The 19,621-nt window shown below is 51.6% G+C and overlaps 2 protein-coding genes across 3 annotated transcripts in view; one reads left to right on the forward strand and one right to left on the reverse strand.

Annotated features, from left to right (window-relative positions):
- The window catches only part of SLC39A11 (solute carrier family 39 member 11), a 98,470-nt gene that overhangs the window by 73,467 nt on the left and 5,382 nt on the right, over positions 1–19,621 (reverse strand). For both annotated transcript variants that reach the window (XM_080387029.1, XM_080387030.1), the window contains exon 4: positions 15,070–15,228. In XM_080387029.1, coding sequence (XP_080243155.1) covers positions 15,070–15,228 — 159 coding nt within the window. The remainder of the gene's footprint in view (positions 1–15,069; positions 15,229–19,621) is intronic.
- SSTR2 (somatostatin receptor 2) overlaps positions 1–19,621 on the forward strand; it is a 99,093-nt gene that overhangs the window by 58,766 nt on the left and 20,706 nt on the right. The window lies entirely within an intron of this gene.

Genomic DNA, 19,621 nt, shown 5'->3' on the forward strand with positions numbered 1-19,621 from the left:
CGGTGCAGCCCCCACCCCAGTACTGCAGGGTGAAGAGGTGAGGCAGGAGGAGGTGGCAGCTCCTCACTTGTAGATGAAGCAAGGATTTCAGATTGCACCCCGCTGCCCAGCCAGCCTCTTGCACAAGTTGCTCATTGAATTGAAACCAATCTTACAAAGAAATGAAGAGTGAATGATACCTTTGAGAAATAATCTGCTCTTCTCCACCTCAACAACGAAGGAGAATTAATAAAGAAACAGTGATGACAAAAGCTGATGGCCTGGCTTTGGGTAGGTCACTTGGCACTGAATTTGGCGGTGCTGCTTGTCTGGGAAGGTCGGTGACACAACTCTTCCTGTGCAATATCTTACTGGTTTTAACCCAGCAAACAGCCTGGAACAGGCTTTGCAAAGCCACAGGAAACAGACCATAATGCATCAACTAATGGCCGAAAGCACTTCAACAGGAAAGAGAAATTGAAGAAGTTTTACTACTTTATAAAAAAAAAAAAAAAAAAAATTAAAATAATTCCTGGACAAGCTGGGAACAAACGAAGAGACAATAAGAGACAATAACAAGCCATGCTTTGATGGTGCCCAGAGGCTCCTGTTCACACTTATTAAAAGAGAGACAGCGATAACATGTAAGAGACCAGAAAGCAGTAAGAGAAAGAAAAGAAGGGAGGGAAGCAAGAGAGGAAGGGGAGATGCTGCGTGTCCCAGTCCACGCCAGCAGCCCCCCTGGCTGTGGGGACGGACACAGCCTGTCTCCGTGGCCACCCCATGCCCCCAGCGAGCTCAGTGCATCAGCCACTGCTCAGCTTCGCTGCTTCTGCACATCTGCATCTGTGTCAGATGCTGTGGCCTGACACCTCGGGGGGCAAAGGCCATGCAGCCACAAAGCAGTGAGTCCCCAGCTTTTCTGAGGCTGATAAACAGATTTATGTAAAAAACATGAAATAAGATCGGATAGGAAGAGAGCTCCCTTAGAAAGCACTTAGTTATCAGACAGTGCCCATTTGCATGTAAAACAGGCTGGTGTTTTGTTGTTTGAAACATATCAAGGGCTGGATGCTCCCAAGAGAACCTCTGCCAGCACAGCACCGGTTACGAATCCCCATGCCGGCAGCGCTCATTCGTAGCCCCCGGAGAGCCGACAAATGTGCAAAGCGATGGCGAGCCACCCCGCGTGGCCCACCCTCCCTCAGCACCCGTCGGTTTCATCTCTTGAACTCTCAGCTGGTCTCGTTGCTCCCAGCATCCCTGCAGGGGTGCTCGAGGACAGCCCCAGCAATGCCCAGGGAAGCCCGTGTCCCACGGGACCTGCCGAGCCCCCGAGCAGCCCCGCTCCCCGGGCAGCGGCCCCCGGCCCCAGCCCCACCACCAAGGGTGCAGAAGGAAGGTCCTCCTGCTCGCACCCACACACCTCCAAAGCTCTCCTTGTTTCAAACTACATTTTCTTTTTAATAATATCTGGTTTTTTAAAAAAAGGCAAACAGCACCTGGCCACACTGCTTCCCATCCCAGCGCTGTGCCGGAGCAAGCAGCGGGCTGGAGCTCCTTCCAAAGGCTCCGTGTTGCTCTGTGGGATGAGAAGCCAGAGCTCATTAGAGGACCGCAAACACTTGGGGTGGTGACGACGTGCCTGGGAGAAGGTTTAAAGGCTGTGGTGAGTTGTGCTGCCAGAAGCTGCAATGCCAAGCATCCCACCAAAAAATGGTCAGCCAGCTCCATGTTCCCCCAGTACAGCATCCCTACCTCCTGTATGGGGAAAAAAAAAAACCAAAAACCAAACCAAAACAACACACCATGGTTTTGGTCAATATTGACCTGGCACAAAGGGATGGGTTAAGGGAAGGAGCTGGCAGGTGCACATTTAAGAGGACTTGAACTGCAGCCCCTCTCAAAGCCAGGATCACTGGCAACCCCCCACTCGAAATACTAAAATCAACAATTCAAGTCCAACTTTAAATACTCCACATGATAAAAAAAGGCCCTTCTCAACGCTGAAGTGGGTGCAGTCATATTTATGATTAATAGCATCCAATACGCAGCTCTGAGACAGAAGCAGATCTCCCTTATTCCTGTCCCCACAGCGCCTGGCAGCCCTGCACCCCAGCACAGCTCAGCACAGCCCCACTGCTTGGGGTCACAGTGGTCCCACCAGCAGCACCCAAACCCCTTTGATCAGACAGGCTGTGCGCCCATAAAATAAACCTGGGGACACCCAGCACAACCTGGACCACCTCTACAGCTCCAGCTGGCAGAGCAACAGCGAGGAACCCCAACATCCATAAAACCTCACGTAATGAAGACAGAAAACCAAATTTATTTTCATATGAAAGTTTAAAGGTCTCCAAGTATTTCAGGTACATCTCAGTTTGCATTTTTAATTTGGTGATTGCTAATAAAGGAGCAGCAGCAATGGGCACAACAGATGGAAAGGCACTTTAATGCCAGTTCTTTTGGGGCTTGTTAACGAGAGCTGGGTCAGTGCTGTCTATCACGCCGAGAAACAGCTTTCTTGCATTTTCCCTCTAGAGTTCAACTAACTAAAGTTTCATGAAACCTAAACCACAGCATGTGCAACCAGAGGCCATAATCAGAACCACCCTCTGAAGCCTCAAAGTGCTGCCAAATACAGCGGCAGGAGAAGATGAACCACACCGGAGAAAGTAAATAGAAAAGATGAGCACATGGGAAGCATCGCACAAGTGCTTGTGCTGCTGGTGGACATCAGCAGCTTGGGGAGTCTGTGAATCCACCCAAAGCCCTCATCCCAACAGCCAGGTCCTAAACACATCCTTGTCCCATCGCAACAGCAGTGCAGAAGCTCCAGAGCCGAGTGCTGTGTATCCAGCCAGCGAGGGGCTGCAGGGGAATTGTTCCTCAATGACAATTGGAATCCCCGTGGAAATGCACTGGCACCGGCTCGGCACCAGGCAGGAGCGGGGCGACCTGAGCACAGGCACGGTTTCAGCTTCAGAGCCCAACGATCAATCCAGCAGTCGCTTAATGCGAGAGCATCCTCACAAAACTCAATTTCCCAATGAGGACCAGACTCCAGGGGCCTGATCCTGCAACCCGCCGAGCACAGCAGCCCTCCCTGCAGCTCGGCAGTGCATGCCCCCCACACCAGTCCCGCTGCCTGCGCTGGGATCACCAATATTTTTCCAGAACCACGGCAGGGGAGGCCCGAGGGCTCCCCACTTCGCATGCCAAGCATCTTCCATCTGGCTCCCCCAGCCCCACATCCTCCCCTGGCCCAGCACCCACCCTGCCTGCAGCAGGCGGGAGGCTTGTAGCTATGGCAGCGCTGCCGCGGGAATTGGGAAGGGAAGGTACATCCATAGACAAAAAAATTTCAGCATTTTTACAGCAGATCGGCTCCAGTAGTGCCTTGCGAGCAGCTCTCATCAAGCTGGGAGGCCTTTCTCATCCTGACAGTGCAGCTGGCAGCAACACGACACCAGAGCCTTCCCCTAATAACTGCAAACAGGGAAGCATAAGTGAATATTAAGGAAGGCTGGTATCAGTTTATCTGTAACTAATGCCATATTATTGCAAGTACATTTTATTCACTGCTAATTATCAGCCACTTTGATAACTCATAATTCTTGAAAATTGCAAACAGCAGCTTTAATCACCAACCTCTGCTGACGGGCTGCCAGGGCAGGAGGAATAAATCAGCTCTCTTCTGTGTCACCAGTAGCGTGGGGACAGCCAGGGTGTCATGCAGGGTGACCCTAGAGCAGCCCCGGCTGGGGAGGCTTCCCTGGGAGCTGCCTCATCCGAGAGCAGCCGACGGGAGACCTTTAGCAGTGCCAAAACCTGCGGGGCTCTCACGTGCTGGCAGCACCGAGCGCACCCAGAAACACCGGTCTGGTGACCCTAGGGAGGGAGAAAGGTAAATTTACCAAAACCTATGCCAAACCCTCAAATACACCAAGTCTGTCCTCCAACAGGAAAGAGAGGAAAGCATCCCACAGCGCTTCCAATTCAAGGGTGCAGGGTACCCGCCCCCAGCTGGTACATGGCATGGCTGGGCCACGCCAGCATCGCTGCCAGGGAGCGGGCACGTGCCACCGGCCACACAGGAGCCACACAAGGGGCTCCGAGGGGAGACAGGCACAAGCCAATCCATCTCTCTGGCCAAAGCAACATTCATATTAAAAACAAACGTACAGATTTTTCTCATTGGCACGTCCAGGGCTTTGACCCTTCCAGGAGGGAGGAAAAACACAGCAGGAATGTTGCTGGCAGCCGGTCTGGGAAGGACAGTGCAGGGCCAGGGCGAGCGCTGCCGGGGAGGAACACACATGCAATTCTCAGGCTCCTTGAGAAACCCAGAAGGTTTGTTACAAAACCTGATGTTTTGCAAGAGCGATGTTTTACATGGCAGAAAGGAGGTCGTTTTTGTAACCTTTGCCATTGCAAAAACAAAAGCACAGGAATGTTTTCGCTGCTTTTGCCACACAACCTAGAAAAAACCCAAGCTTGTTAAACAACCAAACCCCACCTCTGCAACAGCAGCAGACAGGTTTCATGTCAACAACCTCCTGCCCACCAGGAAACTCAGAGAAACCTCGAAACACCACCAGTAAATTGATTTTTCAAAGGACTGGTTGCACCAGGTGGGGCTTTTGAACACCCAAGTGCTGCCCACCAAAACCAGCTAGGATGCATATCCACTTCCAGTTGTTTGCTGGGAGGAAACTTGCCTATTACAGCCACAGAGGATGTATAACCACTTCCAGTTGTCTGCTGGGAGGAAACTTGCCTGTTACAGCCGCAGCCAGATCCTAAGGGATATTTTCTTAAGGACTACTCAACACATCACCAACCACCCGGACGCCGGCAGCTTGCTCAGCAGGACACGGCAGAGAGGTTTGTGGCATCGAGTCAGCACTACAATATGAGATTTTAATTGTTAGCAATAAACCTTTAAGCCTCAGATGGGATTAACAAGAGCTTTTTCTCCACATGCTTATTAAAGTCTAATGGAGACCAGCTTTGCCTCTTTCCTCTCTCCCTGCCCCCTTCCCACCTTGTGTATTTGTAGCATGGCAACATATATTTTTACAGTCCTTTTCTCATGCAAGGCTTTTTGCAAGGGTAAGAGAAAAAGCAAACAAAACTTCAATTAACAGCTCATTTTTACACAATATACTCCTCAGTAATGATTTGCTATCAGCACAGATTGAATTAATGGGAAAGCAGGGAGAACAAAGCGGGTGGCTCCTGCTGCAGGGTGGGATGTCAGGAGCCCTGGGAGGGGAACAGCAGGGGCTCCTTGGAGGGCTGGCGGGATGTAGCAGGGCTCAGCCAGCGATCCATCACCCCTGAAATGAAGAGCCGCACCATGCCATTGCTGCCTAATTACATTACATGAAAACACAACTTCCTTTAGGCCCGCAATTAGCGGTGCGGGCGGTGCACGAGTCCCCAGCAGATAGATGGAGAAGCGGCACTGCTGGGGCACAGCCCCTTCCCACACCCCCAAGCATCGCAGCCACGTGGGTACCAGCCCCAGCCTGCAGCCAGCTCATTCCCAAGGACACTGTTTCTGCTCTTTCTCCTCTCCACATCTTGTAAATCCCATAATTACCAAAATAGCACCAAAGCCCAGGAGAGACACCAACTCCTCTGCTCATCTGCAGGAGCTGCGGCAGAGTCAAGGGAGTCTCAAACACCTTCCTCAAGCACAGCGCAACAAATCCACAGGAGAGGCCCTTCATTCTCTTCAGCTAGTGCAATTAATTTGTTAATTCATTACAGAAGAGAGGAATAATAAGGGACAAGGCATTTCCTGATTACCACCACCGAGAAGCTAACCAACTTCCCTTCCTCTGGAAGCTCAGGACTGTCCCATGGGCACCGCTGAATCCTGAGCTGGGGAATGAGCTGGCTCCCCACGGGCAGGGCTCATCCCAGGCTCCCATGGGTTACTCTTTTGGGTGCTGAACTCCAGCCAAAACCACCTAAAGCTCAGAAATTAAGCTTGCAATCAGCCCTCATAGCATTTATTTACATGTGTAGCATGTACCCCACCTATAAAGTCTTGACAGGCCTTAAAAAACACGCACAAGATGTAAACCAACAACAAGATGCCTTCCCAAGCCTGCAAATAGCCTGAAACTCAAAGAGGAGACTCATCCAGTCAATTTTTCAGTTTGCATTAGCTCCGAAGCCTGTGGACAACAGATTAAAGTCACATCACCTTTACCACCTCGTTGACAATTCAAGCACGATGGGGGAAGACAGCAACACACATCAGGAAGGTTTTCACACCCTGATGCACCCCACCAGGACCAGCACAGCCAGAGGATGACACACCCCACGCCACAGCCACGTACCCAGAGCATCCAGTGGGTGCAAAACCGGAGACACCCACAGAGTCCCAACACCAGCAGAGCCTCAGCCAGGCTGAGCAGAAAGGAACAAACAAACCCCACACACACACACTTCCCCAGCGGCATGCTCCTCTCTGGCAGGTCGTCAGCCTAACAAGGCATGATGTTCCACCAGATGAAGAACAAACGTCTGGTTTACCCCACTCACCACAGCCACCCATGGCACCTGCGAGCCGGGAGGCAGCGTGTCAGCCGGCGCGTGCAGAGCCCCTTGGACAGGGACCTGCCCCCCCTGGGGACACAAGCACACAAGAGGCACAAAACTGACTTTTTACAGCTCATCTGCAAAGCAGACAGCAGTGTCGTGTCAGTCTGGGTGAGTCAGAGTTTACCCTGAGAGCAAGTTGGCATTGTGCTGCAGTTATAGATCTGTGCGCATATATTTTCTTGATCTACATGAAAGCAGCCTTCCTCTCCCTGACATTCACCACCCAACCGATTGCAACCTCTCCCACTGCTTCTCTGTCATTTTAATAGCAGGTTTACTTTTCACAGTGGAGGCATTAATTTGGGGTTATGCTATGAGCAAATTCAAAGGCAGATTTTAAGATCAAAGAACAGCCGAGGAACCATCCATAGCACTCTGCGTGCCTGCGGAGAAACGGGGCCTCATTCGGGTGTTCAGAGTAAGAGCATGGATCGTAGAATCACTTAGGTTGGAAAAGACCTTTAAGATCCTGAAGTCCAACCCTTAACCCAGCACTGCCAAGTCCATCACCAGCCACATCTGTGAGCACTGCACCAATATGGGGGGTTTTAACATTTCCAGGGATGCTACAGGAACAACTCTTACAGGCAACGCGATCACGGGGCAGCCGACTCTTTGCTATGAACCAGCACCACAGCCACAGGAGGTGGAGGCAGAGGGCTCCTGACTCCTTCCCCGAGTCTGCCTGGATGCAGGCAGGGCACAGAGCATCACTGCAGCGAGGCAAGGAGCTTGAAGTTTCTCAAGCACCAGCTTTTACAGCCCAGGAGGCTCCCACCAACAGAGCCCACCCAACTGGAGCACGAGTGCAATGCTGGGGCACTCCGAGCACCCAAGTCCCCTCCCATCCCCACTCAACTGCGAGCAGTGGGTCAGCACCCACACCCTGCTCTCCCCCTGGGAGCTCGTTGCCTGCCTTCTGCTTATTCCAGAACTAAAACTTCACACACGTGCTCAAATCCAATCAGCAAAAAGGTCAGATGCCGTCCAGGATCCAGCAGAACCCCCACAATAGCGATGCATCGCTCCACATGATGCCAGCCAGACTCTTTTGGACAGCACGAGGGAGATCCAGTATTCCAGTGTGCTCTTCCTTTTGGAAAAAAATTATCCTCTCTTACAATTCTGAGTCTGGTCCCAAACAGTAGCTGAAATTCAATCAGCAAAGGCTGAGCCACAGAGGAGAGAAAAGTCCCATGTTCCATTACCAGCCTTATCAGTCAGTAATAGCCACTCAAGGCAACCAGCGGGGAAAGCGGTGCTTTATCGTGGGCACATAATGGAGAAGGGAATAGTGGTGAAACGTGCATCCAGTGCAGGAGCTCACGGAACAAGGATTTAAGCCAGGTTTTCTCAGCCCTTGCTTTCTTACAGCAGGATATTTTTTTTTTAATCTCCTTGCTCCCCGTGCAACCCCACTGGCAGCCTGCGCAGCCACGCTGCTGCAACGCCTTGGACTGCTCCTGATTGCAGCTGTTGTCAGCAATTAGTGACTGTCCCCATAAACCTAATGAGGGTGGGAGGCGAATTTAACTTGACTTGGATCCAAAGCACCTCTACTGTTTAGCTCTAACTTTAGGGCTCCAAATGTAATGGGGTTTTTTTGAAATGCTTAATCCATAATAAGAGAGAGAACTATAATTAAGAGCAGCTGACAAATTGCACTCTGGAAGTAAATAACCCTTTACCTCCATTAATAAAACAAAACACTTTTCTAAAAATTAGTATAATTACAACTTTGTGCTTTTTTTTTTTTTTTTTTTTGCAAATAATTTCACTCTATCTAGCAACAACTGGATTTCCATCACTAAAACCACTGCTCGTGGGCAGGGAAGGGGGGGAGGCAGGCAGGGTTCCCACAGATCATACAGGCAAACAGATTTTAAAGTAACCTTCAGGGGTTTCTGGGTGCTGGCCTCGAGAAGTGGGACTCTAACAAGAGACTGTCAGAGGATCCCATGGGTGGGCTGTGTGGTCTGCACCAGGGATCATGTTTGAATCCTGCCCTTGTCACCTGCCCGGGACAGGACACGGGGAGCAGATCGTAGGCATCAGTCCCACACCATATGCCATAGCTGGCCTTGGGGAAGGGTGGGGTAGAGTTTATTTGATGAAGTAATCAGACTCCTGTGGAGGTACACCTATTTATTTAGGGCTGACAGGGAAGGACCTTCCCAACAGAAGGCTTTGCTGCGTTCCAGGATGAAGCTCCCAAAGTTTCCCTTCTTCTGTCATCACAGCCGGATCCTTCCTTCCTTCCAGAGCCAGTGGAAAAGGGCCAGAATGCCACAAAACAAAACAAACAGAAGGGCTGCTATTCCCCCCCCCCCCCCCCAAGCAAAGGAAATCAGAGCAAACCAGGACTGCACAAGTCAAGCTGTGGCTCACACAAGCCCGTGTCACCGAGTCCCCAGCCACGAGGCAAAGGCTCACCTCCTGCAGTCCCTCGCACAAGCGAAACGCCGATTCAGGCTGGACCTGGTGCAACGCCGCCGTGGCAGAGGGGTGTGAGAGCACAGCGATGGCAGCAGGGCTGTCCGGCTCCAGGGGGGCTGCGCTGGCCCCGCTTTGGGGGGGCTAAACCCCTGGCTCAGGGCAGCACAAGCACGGCACAGACACGGCTTTGCCATCGTGCATTCACGTGTTCCCCCCCTCTGCACCCAGGCACCCCCACACCAGCTCAGCTCTCGCCAGGAGGGATGCCGAGATGCGGGAAGGCTTTGCAGGCAGCGGGAGCGAGCAGCAGGGCTGCGGGGAGCACAGACCAGGAAACGCTGAACACATTCTGCATGTAAAAATGGATAGAGGCACATTGCATGCTCCAGGCCACCAAAACCACCTCACTGGACCCCCTTTGACCATTTTCCCAAAATTGTGGCCTGAGACGTGCAGCTGCTGGACTGAGCTCTGCGAGATGCCACCCACACCACCGCGCCTGGGTCCCTGGGCTGCTCTGGACAGTGTTTCAGTCCCACACTCAGAAATTTAATAAGCCAGAAAATACAAATGCCCCACAAACAGGCATGTCCCTTGGTTAATGCTCGAATCAACAAAGCCTCTACCTACTATGGCAAAGAGGATGTGCAGCTAATTAACTTTCTAGGAGCCACAGATGAACAGGAAAAAGCACATTAAGAATGGAAACTTGTGACGGGCATGTCTCGAAGGAATTAGCAAATTGCATAAGATGAACCTTTATTCCGATTACAAATTAACACCAGCAACAAGATCCAGCACATTTTTACTGCCTCATGAAATAATTAACCCATCAAATCCAGCTCCATGCAAATCAGAAGGGAGAGGAGAATTAAAGGCTTTCTGTCTTCGCTGGGTGGAAGCACACACGCTGCCAGTGCCAAGCTGGGAGCATCACTGACACCCCTGAACTGCACCCACATTGCTAACCAGTGCCCTGCCTCGTTACCCTGGGACACCAGCTATGTGCCAGGAATCGCTACCTTGAGTTGTCCCCCCCAGAAAAAATGCTTCCCATGGTCTAATCCAGCTGTGGTTTAGCCCCGAGAAAGAAATTACTAATTTAAATAACATGCAGTGATGCCTGCAGCAGGTACAATGGTCTCTCCTCCCCCTGCTGCAGCTCCACCATCCACGCACTATTCCCAGCTTTCCCTCAGTAAGTGACTTGCACAGATTCAGCAAGAAAAATACACATCCTCAAGGCACATTCTGAGCCAAACAAGACATCATCGTTATTAAACAGGAGAGTACCCCTCGGATATCTGTTTACCAAGTTCTCAAATCCTTCCCCAGGGTGCTTGCCAAAAATAGCCTAAAAGTCACTGTGTAAAATGTCCAGTCCCAGACTATGATCCAAAAAAGCCTGCAAGCTTCGTTTGCTAAACTAGAGAAGGGCAGGAGCACAACACAGTTACATTTTGAGAGGGTTAATGGGATTCAGCCTCCTACTATGAACATCCACACATGCACCCGCTCCGCTCTCACCCATCCCACATGAAGATCCTCAGCCTGCTCATGAAAACTGTCACGCAGCTGCAAACCACAGCCCAAAATGTTTCAAAACCAGTATGAAATGCAAGCCCCAGACCCCAGGCAGGGGTTTTGGCCACGCTGATCCTTTTTGTGGCACAGGGGGCCAGTGCTGACACCAATCACACGTCAACCCAGGCAAAAGGCTTTTAAAAGGCACTTTGGTTACTATTTGTTTTAAATCAAAGGAATGGTATACCCATCACACGTGGCTTTATTGATTCACTCTGTTCTCAGAAAAAAAAAAACCACCCAACCAAAAAAACAACAAACCCTGTATAGCTGACAAGAAAAAAAAAAAAACAACTAATCCAATTGAGATGGTATTTCCATGACAGAATTACAGCCCTGGCTCCCCATCCTCCCGTCCCCAATCATCTTTTACACGAGAAGTATTGGCAGGCTCCTAGTTATAACTGAGTAGTGGCCCACCTGCTCTCTCCCTGGATCATGTGGTAACACCTGGTTCTCCTGCAACATCTGCCTTCCCCTCCCCCTCGACCACCACTCAGCTCTCCTGGGGGGGACCCCGAGGCTGCCCCGACCCCACGCACCACGGCATCCATCTGGGCCCTGGACCGAGCCTGGCTCCCACTGCAGACTTGCACCCACCACAGCTGCTTTCTGTATGTGGACAGATGTTTGAGCAAAATGAAGCCTAGAGGTAGAGGAGATGAAGCTGATTAAGCCTCATTATTCTATTTAGCGTAATGAGGGGGGAGCCATGAGGACGTCACGCAGCCGGGAAGCGGAAAGAACAAGACGGTTAATAGAAGCGCGCACACGTGGGCAGGCAGGTACAGCCGAGCTGACATGCAGCCTGCGAGGGGTTTATTACCTCCGCTTTGACCAGCTTGCTTTCTCCTCTCCCCTGCCTGTGCCACGTTCCCAACGCCACCAGCACAGTGTCTGAATTCCCACTGGCTCAGAGAAGCGGCCAAGGGCAGTGACCTGGAATAGGCAGGAGCCAGGGAGCTCCTGGGAGCCACAACTTCAACACGGGTGGCTCCGCTGCACCCAGCCCCAGCATCCCACCCGCGTGGGCATGGGAACTCCACCAGCCTGCAGCACCGCCAGGAGAGATCTTGAGGGTCCACCGGCTCAAAGACAAATGCAACACATGTGCATGTGAAAATTCAGGAGCCAAAGCAACCAGGGTCTGTCTGAAAACTGGGGTCAGGGCTGGATGCATCCTCTGGACTCTTGTGGCGCTCCTCTGGGAAGAGGGAGGCCGGAGCAAGAAATACATCACAGAAACCCAATAAAACATCACACTGAACAAAACCCAGCCAAGTCAACAGAGCTGCAAGACAGATTCGAATGATGAGAATAATAATACTTCATTCCAGCATTCCTATACATTACTGTAGGCCCAAAATAGCTACTCTGTGATCAGAGACTTACTGCACTGAGCGATACTTTTAAGTAAGGTCTCCCTCAATAGCTCCTGGCAAATGCCCTCAACCCCAACCCCTTTTAGTAGACAGGAGCATCTCATACACCCCTCCAACACCTGCCAATTCTCCCCATCCACCCCATTAAATACCAGTTGAAGGCCAAGTTCTTATATAAAAAGTAGCCATAAGGTTAAACTAGAGCAAAGGAAGGAGAGAAACCTGTTGTGGCATCACTGGGGCCAGGGAAGGAAGAGACAGACAGCCCATTTGTTAGCAGTTTAAAACATTCCAGAAACTACAGCAACATCCTGCTGCAGAAGCAGCTCTGCCACCACCTCCCCAGCCACCGAACCAGTGCAGCTGGTAAAGACACACTTTGGCTGAACACCACATTTGAGGAGGTGGTAATCAAAATGAGGGAGAGCCCCTTTTTTTAGGGCTCCTGAGGCCTCTCTGCAAGGGTCTCGCTCTCCAAGCACACCCCAATGCCCTGTTGCGGTTTGTTGTCCTCCACCAGCCCAGCCAAGTGCTCACAGGCCAGCATTTATCTCCTCTTCCATAAACTCAGCTAAAGAATGAACAAACATGTTAAAGGCTTCACAGAGGGAAATGGCAAAAGATAAAGATGTAATAGATTAGATCTGTCTTTTGTAAGGAATTTAATGACTACAGCTGTTCAGCATCATTAACCAGCCTGTCTTGGAAGTTTTAACTCTCCCACCCGTTTGAGCAAACACTCGGGTACCACTGCAGCCACCCAGCTCCTGATGAGGCTGCAGCAGGAGTGAAGCCTTGCTCCCTCCTCGAGGAGGGGGGCTGGGATGATAAGGAGTCATTAAAAGCTGTTACTACCTGTTGCTATCCAGCACACCAATTACAGAGGAGTGCCAGGCAGAGAGAGAACTCTCTGCAAAGAGCAACCTGCTAAAACCTGATCCCTTGTCCTGCCCTCCCAGGGACAGCGTGCCCCATGGTCCCTCCAGCATCCCTTCCCCACCCAAGGGGAAGTGGGGTGGGGAGGGGGTGTACAAAAACAACCCTGAGATTTTAACTGACTTTAGAAGAAGCAAGAGTTGTTGGAAGTAAAGGGCGATGGCTTAACCCTTGCCTGAGCAGCACTGGCTCCCGAGAGAGAACTCTGGCCTCCAGCTGAAAGGAGATGCATCTGGAGCTGAATTCCCCAGCCAGCACAGCCCCAAGGATGGCTCAAGACTGACCAGGCACTGGCCAAATTTTCATTTCAACACATTCAGCTTTAACCTCTACTCACACTCCTTCCACAACATCCCCCATAACTTCACCAAGTCTCTGGGCAGCCTGTCCTTTTCCTAAAGCATCCCAGAAGTCACATCTCCTGCTCATTGCAGGGTCCCTGAACAGCCCCAGGAGCCACCACCACTGCCTCTGGGCAGGGAGCACGGCAGCCCCCCGCACCCCCAAATGCCAGCTCTCCTGACCCTGCCCAAGTTATCCAGGGGAAGGACAAGCAGCACTTTGCATCTGCACAAGCTCTAACAAGGCGGGTGCTGCCTACTATCCGGCTGGAGGAGGCACCCCAGCTAAGGGACACCCCCTTTTTCTGGAAGCAAATCCCACAGGCAGCAGCACCAGCCATGGGGCATAGACCCCCTTCGTGCTCGGCATTAGCACACGCACCAGCCACCAGATTCCCCGTGGGACAAGTGTGCAGGGGCACATGCCCTCCCGCATGGCGCAAGTGGCTGTGTCAAGCCAGAGGAAGCAACAGCTCACCTCCCATCAGTATAAAGCAAGATATAAGTGTATATTTTATACATACTCCACTGCTCCCTGTATATTTTATACATACTCCACTGCTCCCTGTATATTTTATACATACTCCACTGCTCCCTACAAGGCTGTCACCCTCAGCACCGTGCGTGCTGGTCACCCTTGCCACCACTCCATCCTGCTCTTCGCAACACAAGAATTTCACTGCCCCCAGTGCTCTTCCCCCTCCTCACACTCCCGTTGCAAAACTCAGCGGAGAAGAACACCAGCCATCAGGAAGAAGCAGGTTTTGTGGTGCAGCTGTTTGTCCACCCTGTTGGGAAACATCAGCGTCAGGCAGCTGATCAAACACATCCCCGGCTCCATCCAGCGCCTCCCAACAAGGGAGATGGCTGCGATGGCCAACACAGGAAAGAGACCTCGGGAGACAGAGCAGAGGGAAGAAGCTGGGTTTGACGGCAAACGGCTTCCAAGGGCTCTGGCTGACTGGTGGCAGCCCCCAGCCCCCACCACATCCTGCAAAGTGTTCAGGACCCCCAAGGAGAGGCAGGACATGGGCAGGCAAAGCGCAGAGCAGGGCCAGGCTTTCAGCAGTTTGACACCACTGTCATTTTATTCGTTTCTTCTTTACTTCAATGCATCCATTTGCACTGGAAGTGACACACCACAATATCAAGCAATTTTCTTCATAGGTGAGGATGTGTTTGGCTGTACCTGTCAGGAGAAGCTCAAAAAGCAAGGGAGCGGGGAAGGCTGATTGCTGCAGGCTCCCCTGGACACCGGGGTATCCAGCTGCACCGCTCTTCAAATGGAAAGCCTCACACTCCTTACTCATAACCACAGATAATCCCCCCTTCCACCAAAATCAATACAAAATTTAAAAAGCTCTTTGCAAGTTTTTGAAAATCTCTCTACTAAGCCATTCTTCTGTTTTCAGCTGTGCAAATCCAACAGCTTCCAATTTATTTTTTTTTAATAATACTCCTCGACAGTAGGATGGTTCTTTCAATTTTGAAATGCTTAGAGGGTTGGCAGCTCTGTGAATTAAACCCCTGGGCTGAAACAGAAGGTCACACCTGAACTGTTTGCAAAGTGTTGCCAGTGAAAAGAACAAAAGCAGAAGCATGAACGGGGGGCGGGGAGAAGGAGGAAGAAAAAAAAAGTGCAGACAGACTAAAGCTGCACTCAGCACTGGCAGAGCCACCCAGGGTCTCAGAGAAAACATGATTTCATTAAATCTGTGATAGAAACCAATCTGTACCTGGCTTCTGTCACAGCAAAGCTGAAGCCCCCCAGCCCAGGAACACCCACTTACCAGTGCCGGGATGAGCAGGTCGGCGAAGTACACAAAAGCTGCTCCCAGAGCGAAGCCCATGGCCACTGGGATGAAAGCGAAGGCACCGAAGCTGCCGGACTCCTCTGCCATGTCGATAGCCGGGGCCAGAAGTGACCAGTAGGAAGCGGCCAGCATGACCTGGGGGACAAAAGGGGAGCAGTGAGAACCATGCAGGCACCGATGCCACGAGGATCTGACACCGACTGCTGCACGGCAGCACCGCCGGCTCCCCCGCCAGCTGCCCACCAGCCAAGGAAATCCCCACGCTCACCCCCACTGCAACCCAGCAGAGCCATCCAAACCCGCTTCCCAACAGGACAAATCCCTGAAGGATGGAGAATTGAGGGTTCTTCCCCATTTTCACCAAGGTTTTTCTTGGCTCCAAAGTCCCAAGCAGCAAACAAACACCGCAAGATGATCGGGGCATTTTTCTGTGCCATTAGCACAGCCACGACCGCCATCCAAACAGGAGCGGCAACAGTGGGAGCAGGAAAGCCATCCTCTCCCTGGGTGTTCTGCAGTGACAGGAGTAGGTCCACGACCCTCTCGTTCACTGCACCCCAGCCAAAGCCAGAGCGAACCAAATCCTTCTGCACCCAGCTCTGGGCTTCTCCACAGAGCCGGCAGGGGACAAAGAATGCACAGCCTTGATCTCATGCAGAAAAAAAAATAAATATTGGATAGCAACTGGAACCAAAGAGCCATCTCCAAGCTGGCCAAGGGCACGTCACAACTTTGCTATACAGTTTTAAACCTGCTGCGGTTTAACTGCCAGCGTCCCCATCTCACCACCCCAGGCCAAGGCAACTGCAGCACGAGGGCTTTGCAACTCCTCTGCTTCTGCACGGACCAACACTTGGGCTGCTCCTGTCCCAGCATCCAAGCCAGGGGGCCCAGCCTGGGAAGAGAACAAGTTCCCACCCTGAACCGCAATGCGCCAGCTCCCAGCACAAACCAGTGCTGCCAAAGTCCTACCCAGTTTGCACCAGGAATAATAAACCTTGCCAGCAGCAGAGGGCTTTTTTCCTTGCTTGCTGCCTAGCAGGGAGGGAGAAGGCACATCTACCCAAAAGACCACAGAAAAACAGAATTTTGGACTTGTGGGGATCTCCAACCCAGCCCTGCTCAGAGCTGGTTGCTCAGGTTGATACCCAGCGTGGAGAACAGAAAGCCAAGCGAGACACCAGTTTCACAAGCTTATATTAAAGAACATAATATTAACATTCACTTTATCACCTTATCTCTTCCCCTCCTCTGCGGCCCAACATACTGGGCTGGGTTAATTAAACAGTCATCAGCCTAGTGCAATGCCCTCGGCAGCTGCCAGTTTCTCTCCCTGCAGCCATTCAGCTCCACGGGAGCTCAGCTGTGACCAGCTCTGGGGACCAGTCCCATCACACACAGGGAGGAAGCAAGTGAGCAAGACAAGCACAGATGGGCTTAAAAACCACACAGATCTGTGTCGGGCTTTGGGAAACTGTACCAGCAAGGGGTAGGGATGCGGCAGCACCTGCTGCCCTGCCGTGGGCAGACGGGGTCCACGTTGCCTTAGGGTGGTCCAGGCAATGCTCCGAGCTCTCCCCCAGCCCTGCCTTCAAGCGGTGAAGCATATCAAAGGGGAGCTCTCGCCAGAGGAAGGATTGTGGGATCAGGATCCAGCAGGAACAAGAAAAGCGAGCCTGGAGACAGCAGTGGGAGGGATCTCCCTCACCTGTGAGGAAAGGTGACCCTGCCTCTGCATCCAGCAACCCACCCCAAGCACCCCACAAAGCCCCATTTGCAGGATGCTCAGAGGAGATGCTGCTCAGCTTGCTCTCACAGCATGGGTATTTGCCCGCGGAAGAGAAGTGCGTAACAAATTATTACATTTTAAATCACTTTTAAAGAAAGAACGAGATGCCTATTGCTGTAGACACCAGTCCCTGAGGGATTGTGTAAATCTCAGCTCGCTATGAGTAAGAAGAAAGCAGGCTGTCGTGTCAGGCTTAACCACGGCTGTCAAACTTCATATTTCAAATGCCACCTCCTTTAAAAAAACAACCACACACCCCAACATGGAAACACAAGCAACAGGGAAAGGCTCTGCAGAATTATATTGTCATCTTATGTTAAGATATCATTTCTCCATGGAAAACAGAGGCCTGACACTGCTCAGCCTCCAGATCCCATCACCACTGGAGTCAGCAACGGAGCTCCCACCAGCTTCACTGGTACACGGGCTCTGGGGGAAGATGATGACAGAGCTTTAAGCCACCCCAGCCTCACCAGCTGAAGGAACAAACTGCTGGGCTGAACCAACCAGCTTCACTTGCTTGGTAAGGAAAAGCAATTTATTCCTACACTCTGATGCAGCAAAACCCCTCAACTCCACTTGGTGGGGGAGCTGGAAGTCATCACCCTGCAGCAGCCAGCAGAAGTGACAAGGTCCCTGTGCCTCCCCTCAGCCCACCTCAGAGCCCAGGTGTGAGCTCCGGGACACGGGCTTGACCTTGAGCCAAGGTCCTGCTCACCCTCTTCAGCATCAGAGCTGGAATTTACCCCTCTGATTCAGCACCATCCCTTATCAGATGACGCTCCTGAACTAACAAAAGGGTGAGGATCTTTGCCAGCAGCCTGATTTAAGTAACAAAAAAAAAAGAATAATAAAAAAATTAAAAAAAAAAAAAATCACACTTCATTCCAAAACTTTGAATTCTCCAGGGACAGGAACACAAACCCCACCAATATCACTGAGCAAGCCAGCGTCAAAGACAGAAATAAAAGAGAAAAAGCCTGCCTGGGCTCTCCTCAGATCAATAAAACATGAAGCCACTTTGGCGGAGTGTACAATTCTCCGCACAAAGCCTTCCCCTCGCACCAGCCCTGCTCAGCCCAGCCAAGATGGGGAGCAGGGGACCCATAGCGCACCGGCTTGCTGGCACCAGGACACATGCCTCCTGCCAAACTGGATTTGGACATTTTTGCAGAGACTTCGTGCTCCAGAGCCAAGATGCAACAATGCTGTAAATCTACCAGCTCTGGGGAAAATAAGCTGTGGTTGATGGGGGAGGAGAAAGCACACAGAAGGCAGCTGCGTATCTAAAGCATCCCTGGGTTGCGGGGAGCCCAAACCCTTCCCTGGGATACATCAGTGCAACTGGAGACAAAAGCCAGGCTCAAAACCTGACTGCCTCATGCCACGGAAGATGACTGAACCCAGATCTGTGTCCTCATGCTAATGGGAAACCCTTGAAACATGCCAGGCAGCAGGATTTATGACGACACTGTGCCCCAGCACCTCTCCCAGGGTTTGATGGGTCTCCATCGCATCTCCTTCCAGGCAGGGACTCACTGTGGGTGCCCTCTCAAATGCTGGGGTGCCCACACTTCTCCCCACCCGGACCACAGAGCCAGCACTGCCTCAGCTCAGCCCACACAGCTTCAGAGCCACACAGGAGCTTTTTTTCTGCAAATAATCAGGGCAACGATCTTCATCCCCAGCCGCAGCTGGCCCTGCTGGACCTCAGCATGAGGGGGAGCATCCCTGTAAATCCAAGCCCAGTACCACACCACTGCGTTAAAATTAAAGCCCTCATCTTGTTTGCTGTGAGTGGCAACATCTCACGACACTCCTGCACGATCATCAAGATGAGAACGGCAACTTCAGGGGAAACAGCCACGTTAACAGCGTGCGGATCGGAAAACCCAAGCCGCTCACAAGCGAAGGAGATCCCCTTGGCAGGACAGGGAAGTGGAAGGTGAGAGACCAGCAGGACACCTTCCCTGCCAAACTTTTCCACTTGACTTCATTAAGGCTCCAACAACGAGAATCAGCCTCAATAGACCTGTGTAAATTACCGATGCTGTTTTAAGCAGCACTGAAAGAGAATATTCAATACCAGACGTGCCTACTGCAGTTTAAAGAGCATGTCTTTCTGATTTTCTGCTTCACCTGGGACAGAAGAAACCAAACTGCGACCCAGTAAGAGGAATAGCCATGCGAGGCTGTAGGGAAGGAGGACTGCAGGTTTCATGTAGTGTTTATGATGTCCGAGAGTACAGCACCTCCAGGATAACACTGAGATAACAGAATATCAGAAGGAAAAAAAAAGGTCTTATTTAAGAATATCAAGATGTAAGAGAAAAGCCAGAATTCCACATCAGATGCCCAAGCAAGAAAAGCCATTTCTCCATAGAAAAAGATCGCCTCAGAGGTTTTCACATACAAAGCCCTCCATTATCTATAATTTCCAGAAAGGGAACTGAGGCAGAGAGAGGCTAAACACACGGACACCCAAGCAGAGGTACCAGGCTGGAAGAAGCTGAGCTCCTTCGCACTGCAGCAGCCAGCCACACAGGCTCCCTTCTCCCGAGATGACACTTACGCCATCAGATGTGGTCAGCTTGACCTGTGCCAAAAGGGGACATTGCTTTGCAGTCCGGATGCTCCCAGCACACCCCAGCTCAGGGCACGGCAACTTGACCACACGCCCAGGCTTACATCAGCTCCCCCAGATCAGATGGATTCTCTGAAGGCAGCGCCGAGCCGTAG

This window comes from Falco punctatus, assembly GCF_963210335.1.
Source record: "Falco punctatus genome assembly, chromosome: 1".
In the NCBI taxonomy this organism is placed as follows: domain Eukaryota; kingdom Metazoa; phylum Chordata; class Aves; order Falconiformes; family Falconidae; genus Falco; species Falco punctatus.